The sequence below is a fragment of the Nestor notabilis genome, unplaced genomic scaffold, assembly GCF_000696875.1.
Source record: "Nestor notabilis isolate BGI_N333 unplaced genomic scaffold, ASM69687v1 scaffold14639, whole genome shotgun sequence".
Lineage (NCBI taxonomy): Eukaryota > Metazoa > Chordata > Aves > Psittaciformes > Psittacidae > Nestor > Nestor notabilis.
The window spans coordinates 55,470-75,054 of record NW_009942495.1 but is presented as its reverse complement, the minus strand read 5'-3'; the positions used below and the strand labels follow the sequence as shown (position 1 = coordinate 75,054).

Here is a 19,585-nt window from a genome sequence, read left to right as displayed (position 1 = left end):
CTAGAAGCAAGGGGCTGGGGCGTGCGGGGCCGCCCGCCCGATGTGCTGCCTTCTCCTCATGCGAGGTTTATTTTCAGGCGTGACTCGCAGCCTTTGCCGTGTCGCTCCCCATGGCAGCCATCTACTCCGGGATTTACCTGAAGCTGAAAAGCGCCAAGACTTCCTGGGAGGACAAACTCAAACTAGCCCGGTTTGCGTGGGTTTCTCACCAGTGCGTTCTCCCTAATAAAGAACAAGTAAGTGCTTTTAATGTTAAGCGGCGGAAAGAAAAACTCCCAACATCCCAGTAGTTAATTGCTGTTGAGGATGAATTAATTTATAGAATCCAGCTCTAGCTCGTGACAGTCCCGGAGTAGTTGTGCCAATATAGCTGTGATGTGGAGTCTCTTGATTTCTGTGTGGTGGTACAAAATGTTTTCATAACATGGTCTTTCAAGAAGCTTCAGCAGAAAGGTCCGCATTAGGGCAGGAAGAAAGTCTTTTTTATGGAGAGGGTAGTGCACGCATTCTGTCTCCCAGATAGATGAGAAACCACAGTCATCACAGCTGCTGTTAGCACTGGTTATTACATCTCATACAGGACTGATGCTCTGATGCTTCTGGTCTGATGTCTGATGTTTCTGGTCATAGTTAAGAACATCAAGGTAGGAGAATTAACTGCCACCAGACGTGTTTTCTGGTGTTCTGAACCTGTTGTGTATGTGCAAAGAGTGTGCTGTGGATTCATGAGCTTCTCCCTGGGAGGTGGTTTGGTGTCCTCTGCTTGGAACCCACTCTGTCCCCTCCAGTCTTTTGGTTTGACCCTGTTTCCTGAGGGTCTGTTCAGTGTTTCCCTGAAGGAGGGGTGTCTTGTGTTGCTCCACCAGCCCAGCAGGTTTGTGGGGTCTTGTTGACCATCAGAGACCCATGTTTTGAGTTCTTGTTATTTCACTTACATAAACTATTAAACCTATCCATACAAAGTAATTTTATTTCTAAATAAGTAATTTAAATTAGTAGGTGTCAGCGTTTTCTGGTTTGCGCATATCTAAATTCCTAGGCCTGAATTTCTAGGTAGTAAATTTAAACATACGAAGAGGAGGATGTGAAAAGAATACCAATTGTCAGAAAGTAAAACTCATCTGATTCTTTATGTCTTGATGTAAAAGACTGCATTAGCTAATCGGTATTGGCTGTCAGAATTATGCCCTGATGAAAGGGCCTTAGGATGTTGCCTCCTGAGAGCTGTTTTGGGTTGGTACAAGGCCAACGCTGGATTTAGGATGAAGCCTCTTAGGAACTAAAACCTACAAGGGTGAACTTCTCTGCTTGTTCAGAGCCTGTTCTGCTTGGATGCAGAGCAGTTCTCAAGGCACAGGTGTATAACTGTGAAGAGGTATTACTTCTGTCTTGTTTTCACATGGGGGTTCTTAAAGATTATTTCTTTTCCCTTTTATTAACAGGTATTACTCGATTGGGTAAGCCATGCGTTGGTTTCGTACTACAATAAGAAACTTGAACTGGAGGATGAAGTTGTTGAGAAACTCTGGGTGTATCTAGACAATGTTATCCACAGTAAAAGGCTACAGAATCTCTTAAAGAGTGGGAAGACAATTGGTCTCAGTTTTTCAATTGCACAGGTAACTAGAACTGTGGATGTTTGTTACACGCTAGATATCAATTTGTATTTTCTACGGTGCAGGACTCTTCCTCACAGTGTTGGGCGTTACCTGAAATATATAATAATTAATCTTATAGCTTTTAGGACCTCTACTAAAAACTTCTGTTTCTGTTCTGCAATACTGTTTGTATTTGTGCAGCACTAAGGCCAAAAACGGCAGAGTGGTATAAGAGTAATTTTCCTCTATGTCTTTAACTTCTTCAAGCTATTAGAGAGTGAACTGGCCTAAGTGTTGCAATAGGCTTACTTCCATATGTTGCTCGTCTATATTATTTACTGCTTACGTTGCTGTTTTGCCTGGAAGCCTTAGGGAGAGAGACTGTTTTCTCTCACAGTGGGGCTCATCAGTGTGTTTGGCTTGAGTACTCATGCACTGTGATATGCTGTTTGGCAGACCCTGCAACTTCTTATCATGACTCGATGAGCAGCGGCTGCACCAAATTATTATTGATCTTAATCATAGCATTATTTTAGCCTCAGATGAAAGTGAATGGGGGAGACTTCAGTTACAGTTTAGAACTGAATCAGGAAGTGTAGCTTCTTATTCAGCTTCCTGGTTACAGAAATAGCCTGTAAAGACAGTGAAAATGACTGGGAAAATGTCCCTTTTAGTTGTGATCTATTTGGAAGGAAGAGGGAGAAGATTTGCTTTATCTGCAGAAATTGAGTTGTGAGTTACAGGGGATTGGTTGAAGGAATTCTGTGCTTCAGAGATATTACACAGAAAGTGTGCCAACTTTAAACCTGGTCTGAGGGTGAAAACTTGTCTGGCTGAAGTTTAGGTGAGAGATACAGGCCAGAGTACCCTGAAGACCAAGGACAGAGGTGGTAGAGCATCCACTGGAAAGAATTTAGGGATCTCTTTTAGTGCAGTGGGTGTTGAGGACATGAACCATCCACTACAAGATGTAAGGAGACAGATGAGGTTTTTAACTCTGGAATAGAGGTAGATTTGTAAATTGCTACTGAATTCGTTTGCTGATGAGATTATCTGGAGGTGAGAAAAGAGGGAGCAAATATAAAGGGGATAAAAGGTAAATAAAGGATAAAAGGTAAATAAAAGTTAAAAAATAAATTCAGAAAAGGAAGGGAAATGCAAGTTCAGGTAAACATTAATTCTTTAGAACTATGTATCCCTCAAAGAGGAAAGAGGACAGTCCTTCACATTCCACACGTCAACACAGGAAACTGTCTCTTTAAAATATAAAGATGATTATTTAGTCATGGACATGCTTACGGAGTAAGCTTCCTGGATCAAAGGTGGGATGTATGTTGTGTGGGGGTTTTTTGTGTTTGTTTGGAGCATAAGTTTGGGGACCTTGCAAGAAGGGAAGAAATTTCCGCTTCTTCCTACTCCCTTTCCACAGAATCAATTATGAAGATCAAGTATGGATAATCTTAGGCTGTTGCCAGTAGCACCGATACTGAATGAGGGCTACCTCATTCATCCTGTGGTGCAAACAAATGCAGGGACACAGTTCTGGCCAGAGGAGGTTCTAGTTTGAGACCTATGATGTGAGAAACCCAGCAACAGCTATCGGCAGCTCACAGAAGGTGTTGGTTCTTTATGATGAGCTTTACCTTTGCGTGCAAAATTGACTATTTGTTTGTTTGTCTGTTTTTTCTAATCTGCAGGTCATAAATAAGAGGTTGTCAGAGGCCTGTTCTCAAAGAACACAGCAGAACATTGGCATGGTGCTGAGTTGCTCCAGTGGCATCCTTTCTACTCCTTCGCTTTCCATCATTTACACAGCAAAGTATGAGCTCTTGGTTGATCTCCTCAGCAACTTGTCCAAGCTGGCATGTCAGCAGCTGGCTTCTGATGATGCTGTGGGCTCCCAGTTGTTCAGCGTCCTCCAGCTTACCTTTGCTCAGTACCTCCTGATCCAGAGGCAGCAAACTAACCCAAATCGTGTGTTTGGGCATGTCACAAGTCACTTGCTGCAGCCCTGTCTGCTCCTGAGGCACTTGATGACTGCGAGGAGCTGGACACAAGCAGATGACAACCATGTGCGTCAGCACCTGAGCAGGGAAATCCGAAACCAGGTAGAAGCTTTGCTGCAGGCTGGATTATTCCAGCCTGAGCTTTTCTCATCCTACAAAGAGGAGCTGCTGCCAGAACAGGAACTCCAGGAGAAGAAGAAAGGAGCTTTGAAAAATCTTTTGCTACCAGTCAACACAGTGCAGACCAAGCTGGGCAGTGACTTTTGTGAACCTGCCCTCCGTGGAGCTGTTGTGGCTGGTTCGGTGTCCCTGCTATATAAGCTCTTTCTGGACTCATACTGTAAGGCAGAAAACCACCTTGTGTGTTTCCACATGCTCAGCAGGCTTTTTGGCTGCCTCAAGCTCTCTGGCTTGCAGCAGGGCATGAGGGAGGATGCGCTCTCCACTGTGGACTGGAGCACAGAGCTGCTTGCTTTGGAACAGCTTCTGAACTTGGTGCTTAGCAATGATATCTATAACATTGCCAGTGACCGTATCCGGCACAAGGAGGTACAGTTTGGGTTTTACCGCAAGCTAGCACAGATGTTGATGAGGCACTCCCAGGCTTCCATCCCTGCTTGGTTCAGGTGCCTCAAACTCTTGATGTCATTAAACCACCTTATATTAGAGCCAGACCTGGATGACTTGGTGGCCTCGGCTTGGATTGATGCAAAGGTCTCCGAGCTGCGTACGAAGAAGCCCCAGGAGACTCTCATCAACACCATGTTTCAGACTTACTCCAAGCTGCGACAGTTCCCACGGCTCTTTGAGGAGGTGCTGACAGTCATCTGCCAGCCAGCAGTTGATGAACTGAGGCTGCCTGTCTTCTCTGCTGGCCTGACAGTAAAGCTTCGTGAGTGCCTCCTTGAGCTGCCACCCAACCAGATTCTGGACATTTTGTGTCTCTTCGTGGAGAAATGCCAGACCCTTATCATTCCTGCAGTTGAAGGGTCAGTTGACATGGCCTTGAAGCTGCTGTCAGTGTGCTCGGTGCTGCACACTTTTCTGTTCAACATGAGGAGCCTAGATGATATCACCCCTTCCCCTGTAGTCCTTCGCACTCAGAGTCTGTTGGCAAAGATGCAGACGGGAATCATTCAGCCACTGATGGAGCTGCTGCAGGCTCCTAGAAGAGAGGAAGAGAAGTCAGACCTTTGGCTAAGAAAAGCTAGTGACTCTGCTCTCCTCCTTGCTTACACTTGGGTTGAAGTAGACACTTTGTTTGGTATTAGCTGCAGTAAGTATGTGTCGCCGGGAACTGAAATTGCTGGTGCTGTTACTGAACCTGACACAAGGTACTGGGGCATTTCAGCTCTCCTCCCTGGTGTGAAGGAGCAGCACTGGGAGAGAGTCATGGAACTTGCAAATAGTTTTACCTCCACTAGTAAGTATTGCTTAGAACTGCTGACACTTCAGAAAATGAAGATGATCTTAATGCAGGCCAAAGCTGACATACAGGCCTTGCAGCTTGCTGCAGCTTTCATCCTGGAGTCTGGGAGATCCAGCATGAGCAGGGGAGAATCTGAACCGTGGGATGGAGATATCATCGCAATAAGTGATCTCACCTACCCTACAGCACACTGGCACCTTGTCATATCCAACCTGGCTATCCTGTTGCCGTATATATCCTTGAAAGATGTAGAGTACATTGCAGATATGCTTCTAGAGACATTAGTATTAGCCAAAGCTCAGGAAGCTGCCACAGACCAGGATCCTTCCATCAGCATTGGAAAGGTATCTCTTGGTTTCATGCATAGCTCCTTTCTCCCAGAAATGAAGGTCCTGCACTGTGCTTTTCTGACCAGTCTTATCCATCAGTTCGCTAGGGTGCTGCCCACCCCTGCCAAGGATTCAGTAGATCTGCCACTTCAGCAGCTGTCTGCAGGTAACATTCCTTGGCATGAAGAAATCCTGGCCGGCTGCAGACCCGTTGACCCATTGGAAGCACCGTTGGAAAACAAGCTGCTGAAGGATGAGGTCAGCTTGTCTTGGAAAACACTGGAGAAGGTTGCCCAGTGTATAGTATTGTTAGCAAAAAACAGCCGCCCTGTCATCCTGAAAGAAAGTCATCTAGAGAGCTGCTTGGGTTTGCTGGAAGTTGCTTCTCTTCTGAAACTAGACAGTCTTCTTCCCTCTGACTGTACCCGGTGTTTTCTGGTGCTGCTGTCCCTGCTAGCCAATACCAGGGCTAGAGTCTCTTGCAGCAAGCCATTATTGCTGAAGTTTTTAAGCACCTGCTTCCACCTCCTGAGGTGCCTGCAAGCTGGCAGGAATGTCAACTCTGTTCTTAAGGTGTTTCATGCCAGCGACGTTCTTGAGGCTGTCGTGACCTCCCAGCTTACAGCTAGCAAATTCTTCACTGATGTCTTGACTACTCCTGTTTGGGCACAGTATCTCCAGGAAGTCCAGGCCTTTTTGGAAAACTTTCTTCAGATGATTATTGAAAGAAGGCAGAGTGTGAGGCTTAACTTGGAAAAGTTCATGTCTTTCCTGGAGAGCTGCAAGCCGGATGTTGGTGCAGCCCAAAGCAAAGGGTGTAAAAATGGGAATCCTGCGGCTGGGCAGTTACTGCTCATGGCATTCACCACACTGTGTCATGTTGTCACACTCTGCCTTCAGCAGCTGCCAGAAAAAAAGCTGCAGTCTGCAGATGTGCTGTCTGCTCTGCTGGAGCCAGTGGTTCTGCAGATGGTCAAAACTGTTGAACAAGGACTTCATAATAACACCCCAAACCAGCCTTTGCCTGTAGCATTCATACCATCTGTCACTACTCTCTTTAAAGCAGATCTGAGACATGCTGTCCAGGGCTGGCAGAAGGAGCCCAGTGGGTTTTTGGAGCAACCCCGTATTAAACTGTACCAAGAGTTCTACTCTCAGATTTTGAGAGAGCTGCCGTGCGCAGGGGATAATCTTCAGTTCCTTCAGTTTGCGTTGCAGTTCCTGACGGTGTTCTGCTCAGTGCCAGAGCTGTATCCTGGAAAAGAAACTGCCGTCACGGTTGTTTTTGCTATAAAAAAGCTGCTCACTGGTATGAAAATTCCCTTTCTCCACTTCCTTTGCTATTGTTCCAGCACAGAGGCAAGTTAAAAGCCATTTAGGAAACCATAGAGCTTTCTGAAAAGTCCATATTGATTTAATTGTGTTAAAGCAATAGGCTACCCTTTTATAAATGCATAACAAAGTTTTCAAGGAGGCAGTGTTGTGGTACCTGGATCATAGCCACCATCTCGTTCGTTAATGATCCTCTGGAAGACGTAAACATCTTAATAAATTGAGGTCCTGAGTTGCTCATCTCTGTAGAGCGTTTTGACAGTAATGGGAACATGGTAAAGCTGCTGGATGTAGGGCTGAAGGTGCAGTGTCCTACTTACATAGGTGGTATAGTAGGTACCACTGAAGCACCTGATGTGGATCAGGGCGGATCTGGTATGTCCTGTCTGAGGATCATGGAGGACCTTACAGTGAAATATTTAGCTATTTTTGTATGTAATAGGCAAGGTTGTAGAACAATGGAAGACACCTAACTTAAAGATGCTGAACACCCGTAATTCTGATAAAGTCTGTGAGAGATTGGCAGATTAGTCCCTTTATGCCCATCAGATAAAGAGCCACGGCTAGAAATTACATGAAAAACCTCTCTTGCTGGCTGTGTGACCTAATGGCCCCTTTATGTTGTGTTGTTCAGAATGAGAGGTGAACTGAACACAGCACAGGCGTAACTGTTCTCTTTGACTTCTTCAGACAGTTGGAATTTGTCAAGCTTACTGCTAACATGCTGTAGTGCAGTGCTCTCCAAAAATAACTTGAGCATGCAGCCTCAGTGCATGTTTATTTATAAATTATATGCATGTGCTACTCTACTAGTATGCTAGATACATCACAAAGCATATATATGAGATAAACATGAAGTAAACAATATTTTTACATTTTATTTGTTAAAGATATTTCATTTATAATTCACACCCCCCAATGGATTGTCTTGTACACACCCTGGGATATGCATACCCCGCTTTGGAGGCTACTGCTCAAGCGAACTAGAGTCATGATCTCAGTGTTTATCTTGGTATTATGTAGTTAGGAACAGAGCAGAGCTCTCCATGGGAAATTTGATCTGGAATTTGCACAGCTGAGTTCGAGCTAAAACTTACACGTAGGTAGAGGCTTAGTCTGTCTCTTTCCTGGCCTGCATTTTGATCCTTCAACATTGTGGGGTTCAGTGGGGGCACTGAGAGCTGGGATTTCACATTAGAACAAGGGACCAGGAGCATGTGTCTATTGCTGTGATTTTTCTGCCAACTTTTCTCTCTCTCATCCTGTGCTTCACATTATTAGTGTAAGACTGGTAAAGTGCTTTAGCCTGGAGACATAATTAATCACTGTAAAAAGCTGTAAGAATTTCTGATGAATAAGTAAGGTATTTAATAAGATGAAATACAGATTCCTGTTGAAGAACACTTTTGGTATTGCCTATGGATACTTGTGGAACTAAAAAACAAGCCTTCAGAATCATTTAAGATATAAGTTAGTCTAGGACTGTCTACATCGTAATAATTGAGTGGGTGGGGAGTGTGACTTATGATCAGCAGAGACCTAAACTTGTCATCTTACTGCTTTTGTGACTTGTGATGGCTCTCTGGCAGGATTTGTAGTAAAGCCCTGTGACTTGTTTAGCCCACTCCCTTGGACTGTGAACACGCTTTGTTGGAGTGTTTCCATACTACTGAAGGCTTGTTACTGGTATGATGACTGCTCTGTGAACCCTAGGGTAGAAGATACTTGAGAATAGCAACTAACTGCACTAGTGGAGAGGGAGGTAAAGGGAAAGCATGGGTCCCTGTATGCATTTGAGTATTAAAAAGGTACCCACAGAGCTCTTCAAGGTTCACTTCACTCTGTTTTTACCTGTGGAAGTTCTGTCTTGGGAATTGATTAAGACATGTTCATGCTTCTTGAATATGCAGGTTCTGCAATCACATCCCAGGTGATCCAAAGTATGGAGATGGAGCTGACAGAGGTGCTTATGCAGCTGCTGGGAAACTGCTCTGCTGAGGAGTTTTATACCATCATGAGGCTAGTGCTGCAGGGACTTGAAATGAGGAATGTTTGGCAACAGAAGGCTAAAGTAAGGCATGAGCTTGGTTTATTGTCCACTTCTTTCTTCAGTTTTCTGTATCTTGAAATATTTTCTTGGCTGAATGACATCTGATAAATATTTTTCCCTCTTCCTGCTTTATATTCAGTGGTCAGGTCAGATTAATTTACATGGTTATGGCTTGATGACTGTGATGAGATATGTGTGGGGTATAGAATCATTGAATCATAGAATAATTTGGGTGGTTTGGGTTGGAAAAGACCTTAGAGATCATCTAGTTCCAACCCCCCTGCCACGGACAGGGACACCTCCCACTAGACCAGGTTGCTCCAGGCCTCATCCAACCTGGCCATGAACACTTACAGGGATGGAGCATCCACAGCTTCTCTGGGCAACCTGTACCATTGTCTCACGACCCTAAAAGATCATATATATATTTTTTTTTGATCTATAAATTGAGAGAGGTGGAAAGATCATGGAAATCTACTGGAAAAACTTTCTGTCCAGTTTAAGGACTCAGCAGTCTTAATTCCATGTATTGTCAGCAGAAGTCACATGGCTGTGATGTACAGGCCATGCTGGATATTTATTTTCTGCTTGCTGGTGAGAGTTCTTGCTCAGCAGATCCTAGCAGTCAGTGAGTTTAACTACTGTTTGCCTGTGGCTCTTCCTAACAGGGTTAAAGGCGCCTACAGAAATGCTGGTGTTTTTAAGTAAAACCAAAACTGCACCAGTGCTTTTGGCATTTGTCTCTCTAAAGTCTGTAATAACCAGATACCACTCAGTAGCTTTTTACATACTATGCCTTTTTCCAGAGCAGCTTAAGCAGCTGTGGTGACATATGGAACACTTTTGGCAAAAAAGCCACCTGTATCCTCCATAGAAAGCTCAGTGACTTGAGAATGAAAATTGGATTAAACTTGGTGCTTTATCTGGCTCTGTCTTATTTGTTAGAAATAGACATGAAGATGTTAGAAATAGACATGGATATATCCAAGTATATCTGGAATTCTTATACTGTGAATGTAATTCCTGTCACCTGAGTATAGCTTGTAATATGTTTCTTTTATCAGTCAGCAAGTAAAAAAAAAAACCCAGGCTGCCAAATACAGCATTCTTAGTGTATGGTGTACTGGTGTCCCTGTATTTCTCCTGCTTCCCTCTGTTACCTAGTGGCAGCTGAAGGCTTTACTTTCTTGAAAGTCACCTAATCCTATTTGTACAGTAAGTTGACTCTAAAATAAAGGTAGCATGCAGTACATTTGGGCCAGTGCTGCTCAGCATACTGCATTCTGTTGAGCTGCTGCTTGCTTCACAGTTCCTAAAGTGATGTGTTGGTGGGAGGACTTTCATGTGTCAAGGCTCTGGTAATGCTCAAAATTGCCACTGCCCTTGAAAGAGCTCTTCTGTACTTGAAAGGAGCCAGTGCATCTTGTACCCGTGACTGATCATCAGTCTGCTTTCTGCAGGAAGTACTGTCAGCTGTTACGCTAACCAGATTGTTGCTCAGCTGCCCATTAAGTGGAGTCAAAGAGAAAGCTTTCTGGTTTGCCAGCCCACAGATAATCACAGCTTTAGCTGTAAGTATGTCTTTATTATAACTTCATTACCTATCCCTTTTATTTGTTGGATCTATAGTGGTTACATCTAACATGCACAGAGGCATACAGGAGCAAAAAAGTTGTGGATACTAGAGAAATCCATACCAGATTCACCTGTACTTTTTTTTTTTGGTCTAAACCCTTTCTCTCCTCCTTCATCAAGTAAATCTGCTCCCATAGTGCATTGTGTAGGTCATCCACTTCTTAATTCTCTGGGACTGCACCATGTAATCTGGAGTTCGGGAGAAACTTGTTAGGCTGCAGAGAATAGAGTCTAGAGTCTCCTGTCCTTCCTCCTGTCCAAAGGAGAAGGTAACTGTCAGCCACGTGTCACAGCAGAAGCCAACAGCAGCAAAGCAAGAAGAAAAAAAGTGCTCGTATTAAAAAAATAATAATATAAATTAACTGAATTATGAATGGGAAGTGAAACTGCAAGTAACCAAACCCAGGTTTCCTGTCCTGCATGTGTACAACACGCAAACCTATTGACAGAGGTTTTTCTTCTGTCATGGTGATGGTGTCTCTAGACCAGAATTTGTCAGAGGCTGGCTTTGCAATGCCTGGCACTCATGAGCATGCACTTTCTGCGTGCATGTAAAAGAGAACAGCATCAGTGCATTCATGTGACAAGGTGCAAAGAGGTATTGGTTGTCAGGGGATTGAGTAGTAGTTCCAGTTCCACACTCAATGCTCACTTGAAATGCACCATAGTCACCCTCACTCAGGGTGCAGTTGCACAAAAATGGCTGAAGTGCAAGAGTGTCCTTGCCAGTCCAGCTTGCACCAGTGTAGTTCCACGGACTCAAGTCAGAGCACGATGGCTTTCTGTTGTTTGAATGCTAGTCATAGCTGGCTAATGCACTCTTCCTTATCTGTTTCTTGTCTTCTTGTAGATGCAAACCAAAGAGGCCTGTCAGGATCAGTCACTGATTCCCACCATAGTCATACCTATTCTAGAGACTGTAGCAGTTCTGCTAAGGCAAGGAGAAGGGGTTCTCTTAAATCCACACCACGTGGCGTTGGCATTCAGCATTCTCCTAACAGTCCCTCTGGATCATCTGAAGATAGAAGACTATCGTGGTGTCTTCCTGGGAGTCCATGAAGTGCTCTTCTCTATTGTGCAATGTCATCCAAAGGTATATCTGTGAGGGGATGGGAGGAGGGGGAAAAGGTAGGAAGAACCAACACAAAGACCTCTGAAAAGAAATTTCTTTTAATAGTGGTTTTGAAATTTGTCCTGATAGTGTGAAAGTGCTTTGTACCACTTGTCATTTAAAAGGCTGGGAATCTGAGTATCACATAATTTCAGTTGCTCTTCTGCTTTGATTTATGCCTGCATTATTGGTCTTTGGCAGCAGATTGCATATCAACATCTGATGCTAGATTAGAATAAAACTTTCTTTTTTTTATGATGGATTTCTAGAAGCACAGATGGCTCAGGCTCTAGGACCCCATTCTCACTGGAGATCAAGATTCTGCAGTCCTTTGAAAACAGGGCTTAGGCATGTTAGAAGCTGGTAACCTTCGAACATTTTACCATCCTAGTGTTCTTGTCAGCCTTCTGGCATGGGAAAGTGAAGACATGCCAGGACTTGCACAGGGTTGGAGATACTCCTACGTGGAATATGTAGGCAGAGGTGGAAGAAAAAAAGGAAAAGGGCCTCATGCATTTGTATTAGGACTGAGAGTGAAGAAAGTTAAAGATGGGGAAATGTCAAATTCTAAAAGCAAGACAGTACATATTGCTAAAATGCCCTTACAGAAACCCTGTGGTAGGAAGCTGCCTATCCAGGCTGTTTTCACACAGTGATCTGTAGCGTTACTGGACCCTGTGTTCTGTGAATCTGCCTGGCTACACAGGTTCTCTGCCAGCAAGAACAAATTCCCTAGACATTAGGGTACTGAGTCAAATGCTGCTTTGGAGAGATGGAGTAACTCTAATATAACGTTTACTTGTTTTTATATGTGCATATGGCCAGGACTGCAGTTCTGCTTCAGGATTCTCATGTGCAAGATACTGTATGAATGCGATAGAAAAGATCGTCTCTGCTCCTGACAGCTCCTGTTTCCTTCACAGGAGTTCATCTCCCTCAGATGATGGAGTGGTGTACCTCTACCCTCTCCACTGTCTTTACTACGTGACCTCAGATGTTTTTATTTCATGTCTTTGCAGGTGCTGTTGAAAGCAGCTCCATCTTTTCTGAATAGTTTCCATCGTCTGGTTATTTCTGTCATGCATGAAGGACGTCAGAAAGGAGACAGAGGTACCATATCTTTTCTACTTTTGCATTATATATACACTCTGTAATTTATATATGTTCTAGAAGAGGAGATGCAGAACAGGGCAGTCTGACACCAGAAACAAAGTTGTCAAAACTTATCTGTGGCATTGAAACTGTTAGCCCTCTCTGTCCTTTATGTAAAATTGAGGATGAGGTTTGTAGTACTGCAGGCTTATGAAGATAACTCCTGTGGAGCTGCATTCAGACAGCACTGCTTTTGATGAATAAGGTATTCTTCACTGCCTGGCTGGTAAGTGGACAGGAACCGGTAAGGCTTGCTGTGCTCTTCCTCTTCGCCCATATGCCTGAAAGCATGGTGGCTGTGAACACTGGTGATACATGCTAATATGCCTGAATTATAGCCCCAGGTCAATCCTACTAAATGGAGTCTCCTGAGACTAGAACTATGTTTACTACAGACCTGAACTGTCACCATTATGCTAAGCATAAAGCCAGAACATTACACGTCTGAAGCATCAGTTGGGATTAGATGATGTATCTGTATGTTCAAAATGAAGGAAAGACTGGTGCCAGACTTTGAGAATTTGCTTGCTTCTGCAATATGTTTACATGAGGCAAGGGTCACGGGAAACTTATGGGTATATGGCATCCTCAAGTTGAAAAATGTGCTATTTACCCTCCAGGATTGTTCTATTTTCATAACAGATTACATGAAAGTGGCTGCTGCTGCTATATTCCACATAATAGATTCTATTAGTACAGATCTCTCTTTCTTACTATGCTGTTTCTAAGAATGTCTTAGAAGACATTCTAAAATATGTCTTCTGATTTTCTGTAGATAGGGAATGCAATTTTCCTGTCTCCTTGTTCTTTCTTCCTCAGTGCTAGTTGGGACTGAATCATGGAAGGGACCATAGCTGCTGTTTTTAGCACTTCAGCATTTATAACATACTTTTGCCTTGCACTGCATGTGGATTTGGAATCAGTGAGCTCTTGCAAAATAACCATTGTAAGAGATCCATATGGTGTGATGTGGAGGTGTGGGGGCCTCTCAGCTGTAGCTTGATAAGAAAAGAAGATGAAGTGGGCATACTGGTGTTGGCTTCATGTAGTTCAAGAATCATGGAAGACTGGGTGATTCTTCGGGTTATTTTCCTAGGTTTTTTAAGCCTCAAATACCAGGCTGCAATTCCCTTTGTGTTTTAGGCAACACAGATGAGTTTGAAGTTGTACTGAGGTGTGCACACTTGGTGGAACGGATGTATACTCACATTGCTGCAGAAATGGAGGACTTCACTGTGTTTTCTGCTTTCATTGTGGCTCAGTATGTGACTGAATTGCAGAAGGTAAAATGTTCTCATTCACCTCGAAAGTGCTGTGGTCTGTTGCTGGCTTTGGAGTTCCTGTTCCAGAGGCAACTGTGTTAAGTTTTATAAATCTGTGAAGTAAAAATGTTGCTATGTCTCATGGGGATACAAGTTTGATTGAGACTGTTATTTTGAGCAAGAGTTCCTGAGAATCTTTTTTACCCAGCTCCTGCAAAGTTTCTAAAGGTGTGGGCTGTGTTTTTTCTAAGGCAAAAGAATGCAATGCTTATTTACAGAACTGCTTTGCTTTTCTGTTATGCTGGGTGTTGCTTTTTCTTCATCTAGTGGTTAGATTCTCCCAGCTAGTCTCAGTTGTCCGGGACTGATAGCAGTTAGGGCTCCATCTGGCAAAGTAATGGAGAAAACTTCTCTTGGAAAATGCCTTTTAATCCAGGTTAAATGAGTAAGTGAATGGAAAAAAAATGTTCCCAAACTGGACAACTGTTACCTTTTCAGTAATTCTCCTTGGGTACCAAAGATATCATTCCAGTCCTTACTAAAAACATTTACGCCTGCTATTACAGATGCCAGAGCTAGGTCAGTAGCTTCTCACGTCCAGACCTAAGTTCAAATTGGAACACTGAGCATTCATTATGTTCAGCCTAATGGATTTAGACTTCACAAGGATGCTTCTTGTGTTGCAAGTACCTGCAAATTGATTACTTGGAGCTCTGGCCTGGGCATGGGCTGAGATACAGAAAGGAATTTAGTCTTTGTTTTTAGGCTCTTTTACCACAAAAATATCCTAATTGGTGCTGTGTTTCTGGAGGCTTATGGTCTAACTAACCATGAAGGTTGTTACTGAGTTTAAACTCTGCTGTCTTCTCTATTGCTTGTCTTAGCCTGTCTATTGCCTGACATAACCTGGGATATATCAGGTTTTAGCCATCTTACTCAGTATTCCAAATAAGCTGGTTATTGTTTACATAGTAAACATAGTTCAGGAAACACTAGGGACAAATTACTTATGCTCTGTTTAACTATCTCTGAACTCTGTAATCTGTTCATTGCTGAATTTACATCAGGAAGCCTGACTCAGATTGTCAAATGACCTTTTTGGGTTGAAAGGACACTTACCTCAGTATTATCAGGAGTGCAGAGTCACATGAGACTTCTAGGAAAGTTTTGTGCAATACTTTCAGTGGGAAATGGAAAGTGATGGATGATAGCTGAAACCACTGATCAGTAATGTACGCATGGAACCTTTGGGTGTAGAAAGGGGAATTGGTGTAGTGAGCCACCAGATGCTGTGACAGTTTTCTGTCTGACAGAATAGATAGATCACAAGTAGGTGATGATTTATTTACTCATTAGACTGGTGAGAATTGATGGATATCAGAGGAAGGGGAGGCCTCAGCCTTCCTGTTTTAAGAGGGGCACTACACATCTTTCATGTTGTGCTGCAGAGGGAGAGAAAAACTCTTTCAACCATTCATCTCTTCTGAGTCCAGACTAGTGGCTCTACGCCTGCGGTCTGAAAACCCTAGGGATCCATCAAAGGTAACTGAGAAAAACACATTGGTAGAATTAAGTGTGTATATGGGCATCTGCAGACTTACTGGAACCCTTTTAAGGGTCTGCAAGGTAAAACCGATGAAAGCTGCTGGCCTAAACAGTTGCTTACTTCTAAAGTAGTTGAGTAACAGTTCCCTCAGTGCTTCTTCTTTATACCAGGAAATAAAATATCCTCGTGAATTATTTTGTATTAATCTAGAAAGACTCCTTGCTGGCTTAGGTGGCATATATCGCCTCTTTCATACCGTTGACAGTGCTTTTCCCTTGTTGTCTATGAGCTGTTGCTTAATTTAGCAATAGTGAAATACTTCTTCACACATTTAATGTCTCACATCAAGAGCTCTGTAATGCTTGACAAATCGGTCGTGCTAACTATATAGATCATAAAACACTTACTAGCATAATTAACTTCCAGCCAGTAGTGACAGCTGTATAACTCTGCGTCTCTGCTCCCCATAGTGGTATTGGAGGGTGTTTATAGGAAACTGTGCTGCAGTGCAAGAATGGACCAAATAAGGCATGGGTCCAGATTAATTTGTGATGTGAGGGATGCAGTTCCATTAACCGCAGCTCTGAGGTATCTGCTTATCCCAAGTGGGACATCTGGCCCATCTTGTCGATAGCTGTGGGTTTTCCTGTCCTTGCTCTCTGCGCTTATTTCTCTGTCCTAGGAGGGGAGACCTCAGCCCAGTGCATTCACTGGGAGTTGTGATGCTCAACTGTTCTGCTACTTTAGTGCATGATGTATGGAGAAATAACATCTGTAATAACCAGCCAATAGATGAACTAACACAGGGGAAAAAATGGCAACCTTTGGACGTGCATACTCTTCAGGGTCACAGATCCAAAGAAAGGCTTATGTGTGTTAATGCCTGCTACATGTTTTTCCCAGCTATGTTAGCAGGTCTAATAAAATATATACTAGCTGTTTTACATGTAGGGCAGGAAGAGAGCAGGAGTCTGTCACAGTGATTAGGAGTGCACTTCATTAGCACAAAGTTTATTAGTTGCCTCAGGAAGAAAGAAGTCTGAATTTTAATGACAGCTTTTTATGTAATTTTCATTAGGCCTGGAGTGCAGAGGCTTAGGTCTAGAGGCATAAAGCTAATTTTGGGATTCAGCAAAGATAAGACATGGTTCTGTGGCAAAAATAATGTGATGATGCCAGAGGCCAGCACTGTCTCAGGCAGTGAAGTATTTAGCAAGTGATTTGTGAGCACAGGACAGATTTCAGTTAGCCTGGAGAACCAGAGGGCTCCACAGTCAGCATTGATGTTCCTGGTTGTAGTGGTGGTTCTGCTGATTTTGGGATTGGGCAGGGGTAATGGCAAGAGCAGGGCACTGAGTCCTGACTCATTTGCTGTATTCCTTCACCTTTCTGCATGACTTCAGGCAAGTGCCTGCTTCTTGGTGTTAAAACAGATCAAGGAAGTGCACATCTCCTGAGCTTTTTGAAGGCTTCTTTTATTAAGGCTTGTACACTGAAGTCCTCAGATACAAATTGTTAGATAAAAACCAAGTTGTTAAGTGATAAGTTAAAATTGATTGACTACTCAATGTAGCCTAAAGGAACAGCTCATTTGAAAATGAGACTTGGTAGCATACAGCTAATATAAGACATACAGAATCTACTGAACTGTGTAATCCAGCACAAGTGTTTCGGGTTTTTTTAATTACAGTTTTTATGTTGAGGAGTTTTCATGTGATTCCAAAATGATCAGTACCAATGTGTGTAGTTGCAGCACTTCTGTGGGTTTTATTGCAAGGGGCATGTTTGTTCTGCAAAACATGTTTGCAAAGATCAGGAAAATACTGCGTCAAAATCTTGGATTTTATCTATTGGGCTGTTCCAGATGGTCTGATGCACTGAATGACATGTTGTCAGCATCCCATCTATACTGACTGCGCAGAGGGTATTTTCTTGCCTTTTTGTCTTCAAGTGTAATGCAGTTTTGTTCTTCTTGTAGGTGACTTTGCACCCAGCTGTGAAGAAACATCTCACAGAAGGGATATATCACATCCTTGACCTTTGCATTGAACGGGACATCAAGTTCTTAAATACGTCACTACCAGCAGGTGTAAGGGAGGTCTTTAAGGATCTGTATAATGATTACAACCGCTACCACAAAGCAAGAAAACAGGGGGAGGAAAAGTACACTGCGTGATGAGTGCTGCCTGGTGCTGTGTCATTAGTTCAGAATTGATCTCGCAGTGCTCAGAAAATCCTTAGTTGCCCTTTGGTTTAGGGTGACTAGTATGATCAAGTCTGAAGAGGGTCCTCTAAACATGGATTGCACCTATCACTATACAGCCAGCCTTCAAATGGGGAAGAGGGGAGTGGGGAGGGAGGATGTGCTGGCCCTGCTGTACCTGTGCTGGCCCCCAGTGAACTTGCTGGGAGCCCTGGGGAGCTCGCTGCAGTCTGGTACCAGATGACAGGCTTCAGGCTTTAGCACATCCATGGTGCTTTTCTCTGGAAGCAGTAGTCTGTTGTAAAAGCTACTGAGGGTTATAACTCCTGTTCTCTCTTTCATAGTAAGCAGGATTAAAGCACTTAAAGTGCTTATTTTTGTATCTGGTTTTTTACATTTTGCTACTGAAGAAATTTGTGCGGTAGGTTACTGTGCAGAACTGTACAAATACAGTAAAACATTTGAAAGTTTGTATCTCTTGTTTTCCTCTTCAGTCTAGCCCTGGGCAACCTGATGTGACCTATTTCTTCCACAACTGTATTATCCTGTGATCTCATGATAATCAAAAAGACTGACTACTTAGAGCTCTGGTCGATTTACTGTCATTAAGCAATTACACTTAGTCATCTGGGCTTGTGGTCACTTTCAGTGTACATTTTTAGCTTGTTAATTACCAAGACCTATCAGAGACCTTTTTGATCTGAGTTGAGGCTTGTTGTTTTGCATTCACTCTAGGTTAAGAGACAGCCCTGGACTTGCTGCAGCTCAGCTGACTGTAATTTAATAAACTGTTGTAAATTAATCACATTTAAGCCTGTAAGAAGCGTTATCAAACAGCTCCCTTTCATTAGCTAAACTACAGAAGTTTCTTAAAAATTATAGAGACTAAAGATGTAAACTCTTATGTAAGTGGTAAAACAATATTCACATTTGCACACAGCTAGTAAGAACTCAATACTCTCACATGATGTCTGGGTAGGGAAGACTGGAATGTGTCTTACCACATTTACTAGTTCCAGCTGCCTCATATCAAGAGCCAAAGGATGAGGTTTGGCTGAAGCAGAAGACTCCATGTGGCACAGGGGTGGGAAATGAACTGGGCTGTGCGGAGTGGAGGCAGGTGGAGCTGGACCTCGCGGCAGGCAGTGCAGGAGCATGGCATGGCATGGCTTGGCAGCTGCTGTCTAGCATAAAGCCCTGCATGCTCCTCTCACGCTGTCCCACTGGCTGTCTGGCACATCACAGACCTCCACTGGGACCTTTACTAGGCTGGAACATCAGGTCCCGGGTGGCTCCTGGGCAGTCCTTGCCCTGGGCCATGGGGCAGCTACCTCTGCAGCTCCTACTGGTCCCTGCTCACCTCCTCCAGCTTTGCCATGTGGAGCCTCCTGTGCTGGCCAAACTTCACCCTTTGGACTGGAGATAATCCTCATCACATCCTGAGCAAGAAGCTTGGATAGAAAGTTTTGATGCTGTGCAAGCGCTGTTCAGAAGTAGCCACAAGAGTGGTATGTTATCAACACTGTTCTTGCTGTAAATGCAAAGCACAGCACCAGGTGGGCTGATGCAGAGGAAGTTAACTCTATTCAAGCTGGACCCTGGACACTGCTGTGTCATTTCTGTCTTTTATTTTGAAGTTGAAAAGCTGATGTGGGCCAGTGTTGGGAAGGACGATTACTGCTGCCCCACCAGGCAGTGGGACAGAGAAGTAGGTCCCAGAAGGGAAATGTGTGTGAGCTGGGTGCAGCCCAATGGGCACCAAAGGGAGGGGATCTCCAGGGTGAAGGCAGTTAATATGGCAGTAAAAGGAAGGAAGGTTATGAGCACTGGGAGACGATCTGGAAAGAGCAGTATAAAAAGAGCTAAGTTTGGAGCGGGGGAGGAAGGAAGTGAGGTAGCATCTCTGGAGTCTAAGTGTCAAGGCTCCCTTGA

General features: G+C 43.6%; 1 protein-coding gene across 1 annotated transcript; it reads left to right on the top strand.

The window, feature by feature from the left end:
* The first annotated feature begins 110 nt into the window (after positions 1-110).
* URB2 (URB2 ribosome biogenesis 2 homolog (S. cerevisiae)) lies at positions 111-17,688 on the top strand. Its single transcript, XM_010021437.1, has 9 exons — positions 111-236; positions 1,443-1,619; positions 3,296-6,671; positions 8,605-8,765; positions 10,205-10,315; positions 11,230-11,472; positions 12,510-12,600; positions 13,786-13,925; positions 17,429-17,688. The coding sequence occupies exons 1-9, from the start codon at positions 111-113 to the stop codon at positions 17,624-17,626; spliced, it is 4,623 nt and encodes a 1,540-aa protein (XP_010019739.1). The 3' UTR covers positions 17,627-17,688.
* The last annotated feature ends 1,897 nt before the right edge of the window (positions 17,689-19,585 follow it).

Bases quoted from the DNA above. Each gene is read 5' to 3' on its own strand.
- URB2 (XM_010021437.1), top strand. From the start codon at position 111: ATGGCAGCCATCTACTCCGGGATTTACCTGAAGCTGAAAAGCGCCAAG. The intron at 11,473-12,509 runs GTATATCTGTGA...ATGTCTTTGCAG, and splicing joins TTGTGCAATGTCATCCAAAG to GTGCTGTTGAAAGCAGCTCC. The intron at 12,601-13,785 runs GTACCATATCTT...TTTGTGTTTTAG, and splicing joins ACGTCAGAAAGGAGACAGAG to GCAACACAGATGAGTTTGAA.